At 33.8% G+C, this 11,257-nt stretch overlaps 2 protein-coding genes across 5 annotated transcripts in view; one reads left to right on the top strand and one right to left on the bottom strand.

The window, feature by feature from the left end:
* LOC106457429 (ELAV-like protein 4) overlaps nucleotides 1-6,937 on the bottom strand; it is a 66,586-nt gene extending 59,649 nt beyond the window's left edge. For all 4 annotated transcript variants that reach the window (XM_022383357.1, XM_022383359.1, XM_022383358.1 and 1 more), the window contains exon 1: nucleotides 6,519-6,937. The gene's annotated coding sequence lies outside the window, so the exon portion shown is untranslated. The remainder of the gene's footprint in view (nucleotides 1-6,518) is intronic.
* A 680-nt stretch (nucleotides 6,938-7,617) lies between these two features.
* LOC111085321 (cytosolic carboxypeptidase 6-like) overlaps nucleotides 7,618-11,257 on the top strand; it is a gene marked incomplete at its 3' end in the record, with an annotated part of 30,003 nt that continues 26,363 nt past the window's right edge. Inside the window, exon 1 of the mRNA XM_022383374.1 lies at nucleotides 7,618-7,749. Within this exon, the coding sequence (XP_022239082.1) occupies nucleotides 7,731-7,749 (19 nt within the window). The remainder of the gene's footprint in view (nucleotides 7,750-11,257) is intronic.

The following is an 11,257-nucleotide window of genomic DNA, read 5'->3' as shown; positions in this document are numbered from 1 at the left end:
GTTAAACATAGTTTCGTTTTGAGTTTACTTACTGATTTTAAGTTTTATTTTGTTACCAGTTATAGCTATACAGTAAAAAAAAAGATTTTTTGTAAACAAGTTTGACGTTAAAACTTGTGTATTTGAGAATGACCTCACCAGTGATCGAAATGTCGTATCTGTTTTTTAAAAAATATATATTTTGTAACTTGTAATACAATAAGGAGATTAACATAACTTTGTTTTTGTGAGTTGAAATGTTTGAATAAAATGTTTAGAATACTTCTGTTTTTGGTAGGTATTCTTCCTTGATATTTTTCTTACATATCATAAGAATTTAATGAAATTCAAACGTCGAACATAAAAAAACAAAAAAAGCACTCGAACACGTACTCTCTTACACAACGAAGTAATGAATTTATTGTGAGTATCACTCCTGTTTTGCACAGCTGTGTGTTATAATTAACCGCTTAAATTACACAAAAAACAAAAATTAAGTTTATCATTATAATAAGCAAAATAAGTATACTGCAAAATTGTTCAGAAAATTATAGTATACAATTTTTTTATATTCAGAACAATAGAAGTCAAAAATCGCAATAATAATTACTTTACTCATAATTCAGTTGCTAATTTGAAGTTTTGAAAAGGCTGACAAAATTTATATTAAGAGGATTCTACAAAAATAGGCTGACAACCAATAAGAAGCATTTGGAGATTCTGTTGCTTATGAGTCTAAAAAGAACATTTTTTTTTATGTTCGAGAGAATCTTACATAATTTGCCTTTAACCGCAAACCTTTTTTTAGTGAAAAGGGTTTCTTTCAAAATGAAATGACGATTGTAGATTAGATAAGGCAGTTTTTTAGATTTGGGATATTTCGTCTCATAAACTTCACAGTAGATAACAACTTCTTATGTCTAATTGAATGAAATTTTTAAAATCTTTTATATGAACAACAATAATATACACTATGCTACAATTCCGAGCTACAAGGACTACAACTATCTCCGCTCTACTAAACTTCGAGTACATGAATAAACACTCTACCAGGTTTCAGATACAAGAGTTCTAATCTACATCTACTAGGCTCCAGGTATTAAAGGTCTGTAGTCTACTAGGTTACAGTTACAAGGGTACCAATTTTTCATCTACTAGGCTCCAGGTATTAAAGGTCTGTAGTCTACTAGGTTACAGTTACAAGGGTACCAATTTTTCATCTACTAGGCTCCAGGTATTAAAGGTCTGTAGTCTACCAGGTTACAGCTACAAGGGTACCAATTTTTCATCTACTAGGCTCCAGGTATTAAAGGTCTGTAGTCTACCAGGTTACAGTTACAAGGGTACCAATTTTTCATCTACTAGGCTCCAGGTATTAAAGGTCTGTAGTCTACCAGGTTACAGTTACAAGGGTACCAATTTTTCATCCACTAAGCCCGAGGTTATAAAGGTCTGTAGTCTACCAGGTTACAGTTACAAGGGTACCAATTCTTCATCCACTAAGCCCGAGGTTATAAAGGTCTGTAGTCTACCAGGTTACAGTTACAAGGGTACCAATTTTTCATCTACTAGGTCCTGGGTTATAAAGGTCTGTAGTCTACCAGGTTACAGTTACAAGGGTACCAATTTTACATCTACTAGTTCCTGGGTTATAAAGATCTGCAGTTTACTGTATCTGAGCTACCCTCTACTACGTTTCAGTTACGAGGGTCCCAATCTACTACTAGGCTCTGGTTAGAAATTTCCGCAGTCAAAGGTGTCTGCAGGGGGGGGGGGGCAAGAGGTTTTGGACAACCAGTACAACCACTTTACTAGGCTCAGACTACAAGGGTTTGCTTTTTACTGGGATGCATTTATAATAATTTTCACTCCATCGCACTCAGGAATGCACACTTCACCGTGTGCTCTGATTACAAGAATGCACACTTTGCCGTGTACTCTGCCGACTTCAGCCACTTCGGTAGTTGTCATTTTCTGCAATTTTACTTTGTGCCAAATTCGTAAGAAAAAAAAAATAAAAACGTTGAAAGAAAGAAAAATTCATTTTTGTATGATATTCTACAGAGCTCTTTGAACCATTCTAAGTTTCAAAGCACTGAACATTTGCCTGTTAAAATCTTCATACTTAATACGAAAAGGGTTGCACAAATTTTTCAAAATCACACATCTCATTTTATACAAAACTAAATGGCTGATATTTCATGAGATTTTTTTTGTATTTTTTAACCTGGATAGCATCTCATTTAAAACTTGGGATAATGACTAGGCCAGAAATCTCAAGTTTCTGCAACGGAATCCCTAATTTCGATCTATTGATCAGAATGAAGGGAACCAGTAAGCAGCACCCATTGCAAATATATAGCTACTTTTAACCAAATGATGAAATAAGAAGTATGGAGTGTATTCAGCAGCTTATCGCAGGTTCTAAACCTATTGGTCAACAGCCCTCAAGCTAGCTGTTAGGCTACGCCCAAGTAACCTTCAAGATATATAAGTAAAAAAAAAGAGGGAGAGTGAAGGGCAAGAGTCCAGGCATTTCTTCTTATTACTGTTAATATAAACCATTTAGATTAAAAGCAAGGTATTAGAACAAGTAGTAGCATGAAATATAATTTACATACTGTACAAGTTAGAGGTCATATCGAGATGAAATCGAAATATTACACGTGTATCATATTATGAATTGCAAAAAAAAAAATAAAAAAATCAGGATCACCATGCTGAATCTCAATAAACTCTCTTTGATACATGCTAGAAATAATCTACTTTCCGGGTCAAAAATCAAAATCAATTTTGTTACAAGTGTGATCATCACTTTACACGCCATTTTGAATTACTACATATATCATACGAGTTTCCAACTGTCTAAGCATATGTGGATTTTTTTTTTCCAATCCATCCTGTATCCAAGACATCCATCCTTACTTACGTTCATGCTACAAAGACAGATATTTATACACAAAATATAACATTCTGAAGTTTAATCCAAGTCCACAAACCGAAATATATTATCATAAGCATGTGAACATGATTATTATCACAATCACGTGACAAAGATTATTTGCATAATCACGTGCTTAAAAGCATTCGCATTGGCACTTGATTAGAAACCGGGTTTCGATACCCGTGGTGGGCAGAGCACAGACAGCCCTTTGTGTAGCTTTGTGCTTAATAACAAACAACAACAACGAAACAATAGGAATACAAATAAATGAATTACTTCTGGTTTCAAAACAAGCTGTTTGGAAGACATAATTTTATCCAAAATATACTAGTTGTAAAATTACTCCTGATAATTTCGGGAAAAATGTAGCAGTTATGGATGCAATGATAATATTGTCCAGAGTCAACCACTTATGAAAGTATTCTTCAAACTTTTGTGTAAAATGTATCAATCGTGAATGTACTCCAGGTAATTTTGGGCAAAATGTACTAATTGTGAAGATACTGTTAATATTGTCTCAAGTGTACCACTCACGAGTGTACTACTGATAACTTTTTGCATGACATAATACTTGTGAATGTACTGTTAATATTGTTCAAAGTACCATTTATGAATATACTGTTAATATTGTTTAAAGTTTACCATTTGTGAAAGTACTCCTAATTATGTTGTCCAAAATGTACCATTTGTGAATGCCCCCTGATAATTTTATGCAAAATATAACACCTCGTAAATGGACTATACCGTTAATATTATTCAAAGTGCGCCATTTGTGAATGTACTTCTGATTATTTTTTGAATGTTAAATAAAATTATGCTTTTGTTGCCCAAATAAAAACGAGAAGAAATAAATTATCGTAGTCTTTTCTGTTTACATAGTTTCCTCATTATGCATAAAATACCAAACTTATTATTATTTTCTGGAATGAAATATGGCTTCCGAATTAACCTGTATTTTACCATTATTCACTGCTAAGGGTAGCAATTCCAATAAAGTAAACACGATAAGAGCAGTAGCGAATACTGGGGTGAGTGCTTGAAACGCTAGTACCCAACGACCACAGACAGCTGGTCTTTACTTTATCTCTTGCAAATTTAACAATATATATACTAATCCTAGTGTTGGCGACATAAAGCAAGGAATTCAATCGACGTCCAGTTAGCTGAGGCAGTTACTTACTTCTTTTTAGTTACAAAATAATATTTATTTCTGAAAGCATATCACATCAGAGATAATTGACAAAGGACATCGATTAATAAAAATACCTCCTCCCCATCATTCTGTAACTCTCATTACAAGAGTTCATTTTGCATGGCTCAGCTCAGAATGAGAGTGCCATCCAGTGTCACTGTTGCTTCTGGTTCCTTCTCACACTTTGTCACCCATAAAGGTAACACACTTTCCAGTCCTATGTAATATACTCGATAATGTGTGTAATATCCTTATCTGCACAATACTTCCCTGTACGGGTTGTTTCCCTTTAAATGTTTGTTTACACAATAATGATTATGATGTGAGTGTCTGGGGATGACATAGCACAAAAATAAGTGAAATCCATCTAAGAACGTTTGAGTGGAGAAAAAACACAGCAAAATAAAGCAACTTGGCATTAATCACATTCCTTTTTATAATGCATTAATAAGAATATGCAAGATGAGTTTATTTTGGTTTATTTTGCTCTGTTTATGAGATATCTTATTGTTTAAACTAAATAAAAGTTTAGCTTTTTATATTTTGAGCGTTTATGGATGATGAACAGTGCCCAAGATATACCACCATTGGAATGTACTGTTAACACTGTCCAAAGTGTACCACAACTTGTCAAGGTACTCCTGGTGATATTCCTTAAAATGTACCACTTTTTAATGTCCTCTTCATAATTTCGTCCAAAATGTACCAGTCGTGAATGTAATATTAATGCTGTTCAAAACCTCTTTGAGCAAAAAGAGACAGGTATGGCTTGGTAGGACATTTCGTATTATTACACGTCAATCAATGGCTATAGAAAAATATGTGAATTTAATGATATAATGATTTGTGCCCTTTTATTTCATCTTCTAAAACTTGCGCTTCACTGTATGCTCAAGTATTTGTATACATGGTGCTAACTTAAGCAAAGGTAGTTGTTTTCACTATTTTGTACTTGGGCAGATTGTAAAAATACAAACGTAGAACTTTCTAAAGATTGCACCTGTCTGGAATTCAGACGCAAAATACGTTTCGATGTAATGAGGGCTTCAGCAGAGAGACTGTATCTTCTTTCACTTCTACACCTAAGACAGATAAAGTCTATAGAAAATTCAACACTACCTGTAAGCAATTTTATCTTTAAAACATAGGCAGAAGAACGTTGAAAAGTCAGCTAGCTACCTTTCCTGATTAGTCTTTGGGACTTTCGAATGGCGTCTCTCCTACAGCCCGTTTCTAAAACTAAAACATATTTATACAGTAATAAGAGGACTGGTATAGGCTTTTCTGTGGGAATATTCACCAATTAACGAAATTGGGAGGGTAATTACGAATCATTAACCAAAGAAGTAACTGCCTGAATAAGATTTGCGAATATGGTTTACTTTGCTATCTTTGTCCCCAGGTAGACCAGTGGTAAGCTTTTTTTTTGGTTTTTTTTTTTTTAGGAGGTAGGAGGAGAGCTTATAGTGCTAAATTCCATATTGCGCAGTTTTGTGCTTAACAAAAAGCAAACAATTCACTATGGAAACTGATAAATTATTTAAATCTGGTAGTGCTTCTGCTGTTTCTATATTTCTAAGACAAATACATATGTTAATTTTATTGTGATTATTAATAGCTTTAATTTTTCACAGTCGGTTGGCTTGTTTCGAATCCAATTTTACATTATTTAATTATCTGCAACACAGTTAGGCATACGAAGTAGCACATCTCATTTACTGAAGTGTTTCTCGTGTATTTTGTTTGAGTTTTGTAAAGCCTACTTATACGCTTTGCAGACTCAAAATTAGATGGCGCAGTTACTTCACGTTGCAGATTAACAAACCTAATTAAAGTTGCAAGGCTGATACAATTTATTGTATTTAATTTTGACATATAAACCGCTTAATACAACCACAGTTGTTGACCAAACACCAGTGAATTATATCCACCATAACGTATCTACCAAGAAGCAAGAAAAATGTAATTTATGTACGTATCGAAGATTACCACACGATCAACATGAAACAAACACTTAAACTTTGAAAGGTATTGATTAAATCCCTTGACAAGTTATTTTCGAGTGTTATTGAAAATAGAGTAAGTTTTTATCATGAAAACGTAACGATACCCGACATAATTCTTTAGAATACAACTTAAAATATAACTGAATTTTTCCAACTGTATTTAGATTGATAACCCAAACTAGAATTATTATTTAAAAAATAATCAAATGAAAACGTTAAGAGGAAAACACTCTGGGAATTGTTTAGGTTAGTTGTACACAAATGCTATGAGTGTTGATAACCTTTAACCCACATTTATGTTTAAGGCTTTAACCTTACAGCATACAGGGTAAAAAACAAACAAAAAACGCGGTAGTTTTAAACTAAAATACGATGTTATTAAGATGGGTTTCCTCACCTTGTAGTGACCACAACTTCCCGGTAACGGTGTTGATTCCTTGTAACGGCTGCAGGGTGACGGGATTACACGCTTTCACGTGGTCCAGGACAAATGGAAAATCTAAGTGAATTTAAATTACTTATAAAAAAATAAGAGGTTTGTATTTAAAAAATGTTCTTTTCTTGCTTCCGTTTCTTCTTTTTTTTTGTGTATGTGCAGAAACTGTTGCTTTCCTTAGGAAAACAAAACACTTAAACTTTTTCGTTTTCAGAATTTTCTGTATTGCCAATGAGGGTTTTAAAAATATTGTGCTTTGTATTATTTTGTATAAAATTTGATTTTTAACGATATTTAAAATAAGTAAAACGAATTAAAACAAACAACGAAATAGTGATCAACAACTCCGTTGTATTTAAATCAACTATACCTCTACTCGCGAAGAGCTGGAACTAAATAACGCTCAAGCCACGGTACAGTAAGATAAAGTGAGAACCGTTACACAGCTTACTATTTCCTGTGTTACTCCGCGAGAAACGGACAAACCGGCACATATGAAGCGTATTAATTTCTTTCACGAATCGCTACGAAGTTTTTCTTGAAAAAGCAGGGCATTTTTCTCTATTAATTTCCCAGGATTCCAGCGTGACTAAATGTGACTGTAAAGCTAAGATAAGGTGTTTTAAAACGATTTTTATTGGTTTCCTTTTTATTTATATTCACGCGTATTGCGGATGCATATAAACATTAATAGTAGTTCGGCTACAGAAGTAAGCATAGCATACGTACATGGGTTTGATATATCGGAATAAGAAACAGGGAAGAACCTAAGACATACATCAACAATAGTTATTTTCTAGAAATAAAGATAATACAGTGCATTTGTTGACAATTTGGTATACAAACTGTATAAACATTAATATAGTTACTAAAATTTTTCAAAATCACATTTTACTTATACCCAACTTAGCGGTAGATGGCACTACCGTTGCTCGTAGCTACGGCAACAGCAAGCTGCGTCAAAATGTCAACAATGGAAACATCCCTAATATAACTGAGTGAGAGTGTTGTTTTATGAAAGGTTGTATTATATAAGTTAATATTGATGTTAAAACTTATCCCCGTGTTGCCGTTTCTTTTTTGTCACTGATCTAGGATCGATTAAACACAAACTTTTTCTTCTTTTTTTGCATGTTAAACTAATAACGTGCAAAAGTTGTAACCAAGGCGACGATGGGAGATTTTTATTCAGGTTAGTAAAATGTAATGAACTAATCTTAAATATTAATGCTTTAAAGGACAGAAATAGTCTAAAAAACTTAAAAGTTTAAAATGCGTCACCAATAACTTATATATATATATATACGTTGTTAATTCTAACTTTAAATACAAAGTTAAAGACGCATAAGGATCGTTTTTACAAAGTCTGTATGTGCTAATCAATCAACATGAGCTGCGTTTCAATAAAAAAATAGCACTAAATTCCTTATTTTAACATAGGTCTTATTTTATCATTTCTCACCAACCGCGTCTTTAAAGAAATAATGATATTTCTAATTTGCCACCTCTAGTTACAATGAATTGATACTATTGTTTTGCACACACATTCAATTCACACATATTTAGTTTTACGTTATAATGGAGGAAAAAAGTACTAACAAGCCTTCATATTGTTTAATGGTTTGTTTTATGTTTGTTGTTTTATCTATAGTAAGATGTCAGGATAATATAAATTATTAAACTTCATCATCAGCAAACGTTTGAATTTCTCCAAAAGCTGCTTTTTCTGAGTATTCATTTGGCTTAATAACAGTGGCAAGGTCGGGTTGACAAGTCGTCAATATAGACTTGAACTTAGCGAAAAACCCTTTCATGCGTTAGTTTTGTGAAGTTTAATCACGAAATTTTGCTACATAACTTTTGTAATTTGTGACCACTGCCCCACTTTTCTTTGTTGTATAAGATACACATCATCGAACCAATTTCAAGATTTGTAAATTATTAATTTGTTTTTTATTATATTTATCATGTTAAGAAATTAATAACATCTAAATACAATGTTTTTGTTGATTCTTAAGAATTAGGCTTGCTTAATCGTACAAGTTAATACAACGAACAACTGAAGTATTCCTGACTGAGCGTTAACACCAGATAGTAAAACAATCGAATGCTCGCATTCGTCAATGGAGGCTTTCCCATTGGTTCAGCTGTAAGTCGTTGTGTTTACCACGCTAAGAATCGGGTTTTGATGTTCGCGGTAGGCACAGTACAGATAGCCCATTGTATAGCTTTGCCCTTATCAACAAAGAAACACCTTCAATTAAGCAATACAGGAGTATGGACATAATCAGAAACATTAAAACGTGTTACAAGTATCATCTGGTCACCAAGTATACAAATACGTGAATAATCGTGCGTTATAAAATATATATGCCCCCCCCCCCCCAGTAGCACAGCGGTATGTCTGCGGACTTACAACACTAGAAACCGGCGTGGTGGGCAGAGCACGGATAGCCCATTGTGTAGCTTTGTGCATAAATTCAAATAAACAAAATATATATATAGATAAATGTTTAGTAACACCATCGAGCTTATATTTAACTTTTTTCGCACACACTTGTATATGTATGCAGTTATAATGAAATATAATTCGAGCGGAATGTGGAATAGTGCGTGTGTGTATTTATAGCCAAACCGCATCGGGCTATCTGTTTTGTCCACCAAAGGGAATCGAACCCCTGATTTTAGCGTTGTAAGACCGTAGACTTACCACTGTCCAGCCGGGGGACTTGCAATGGTGTTTCATGAAAATTCTAAATATAAAAAAAGCTCGTATTTTTCCCTCCTTTTTTGTCTTGGGGCAGTTTTTTTTATATTGAATTTGTACTTGAAACTTTAGTCCTAAGGAATAATTGATTGAGGGGCATCGTGGTAACATGTTATTTTTGGTTTGGTTGTTGTTAGGCACAAAACTACACAATGGGCTATCTCTGCTCTGTCAACCACTGGTATCTAAAATCAAGTTTTTAGCACTGTAAGTGTGCAGCTTTAACGCTGAATCTCTGGGGTAGGTTGTGGGGCAAAATTATAATCAACTGATTTTACTAGAAGCAATGATTGCCACAAATGTGACATAACTATCAAAGTTTTGCGGCCAAAATTATCAAATATTGATGATTAAAATTTTATGTAAACTATTGTGACTAAGCATTCAAAATTTTACAAAATGTGTAGAGTATGTATATCTACTACAAGAAATCACATGGACCGTTGTTTTATGATTAGCTATGCACCGATAGCGGGCCATGTTATTTCTTGTAGCAGATATACATACTCTATAAATATTGTAAACTTTTTAATGCTTAGTCACAATAGTTTGCATAAAATTTTAATCATCAATATTTTCTCGTTTTAGTCACAAACTTTGATTTCACGTTTTTCTGCCGCAGTTCTTTCTTCTTCTTTTTTTGCTGCAGCTATTTTTACAGCTATGCTGTTTATGATTAGATATCACTCTTTTTTTGTTGTACATTAGGTACAAATAACCACGAAGGACATGCATTTGATAATCAGATATACTTTGGAGCAAGAAGCATCAAACACCTATTAAATTTGAAGACATTATAGCTCCGTGTGTGTTTCTTCAATACTTCAATAACTTTGAGTTCATGTCTTTTTTCAGTTCTTTCTTCTTGTACACATTTTTTTCAGGCAAGTTGTTTTTCAATATATATCATGTTCCTTGTATAATTCTATATAATATATAAAGTGATATTACAAAATAAGCTACCTAAAAAAGCAATCATGTACCGGGAAGCGTTTTTATTAGTTTGATTGATTGAAGTCTGATGTAGTATACTATAGTACGCAAAAATCGTGTGAAACTTTTTACATGATGGTGGTTTTGGGCCCATAACTTCCATTTTTCGTGTCCGATTTTTATAAAACTAAAAACGGTCCACTTTTAAGAATACCCTAATGTGTGGTAGAAATTTCAGCGCGATCAAATAAGCCAATGTTTCTCCAGGCGAGTGCAAACATTTACGCTTATTTTATCCATCTCTCCGAGAATACTTGAACTACTACAACTAAATTTATTTACAAGCTAGAGGAACATATATATATATATATATATATACCAATCATAAAATGGGAGAGTCTGGATTAACGGGGGCGATTATACGGATGGTTGAAAACCTAACAAAGTTTTCATTCCTGTTAATAACACACTGGGTGTCGTGCATTTTTGTTTTTGTTATTTTGGCCACACGACACACCACCGTGTGTCTCGATAACACACTGGATGTCGTGTGTTTTTCTTTTTTTTAGGCCGCACCACAGAGTACTGTGAGAATACACTGGATGTCGTGTGTTTTTTTTTTGTTTTCTCTTTAGCAACACGACACACTAATGTGTGTCCTAATAGTAAACTTGGTGTGGTGCGGTGTTTTGCTGTTTTGTTTTATTTTGGCCACACGACACGCCACCGTGCGTCTTGATAATACACTGGATGTCGTGCGTTTTTCTTTTTTTGGCCGCACGACAGAGTACCGTGAGAACACACAGGGAGTCTTGTGGGTTTTTTTAGCCGCACTAATGTGTGTCCTAATAGCAAACTTGGTGTGGAGCGGGTTTTTTTTTTTTTAGCCGTCACAACACATACTACGTTTACTACTACTACTAGTCGACGTAACGTAACTACGTTTAAACGGTTTAAGAAAGAAACGTCCGTTACGGTTAAGAGTTATTTAGTTAACTTT

This window comes from Limulus polyphemus, unplaced genomic scaffold, assembly GCF_000517525.1.
Source record: "Limulus polyphemus unplaced genomic scaffold, Limulus_polyphemus-2.1.2 Scaffold330, whole genome shotgun sequence".
Lineage (NCBI taxonomy): Eukaryota > Metazoa > Arthropoda > Merostomata > Xiphosura > Limulidae > Limulus > Limulus polyphemus.
This window is presented reverse-complemented; position numbering and strand designations above follow the sequence as displayed.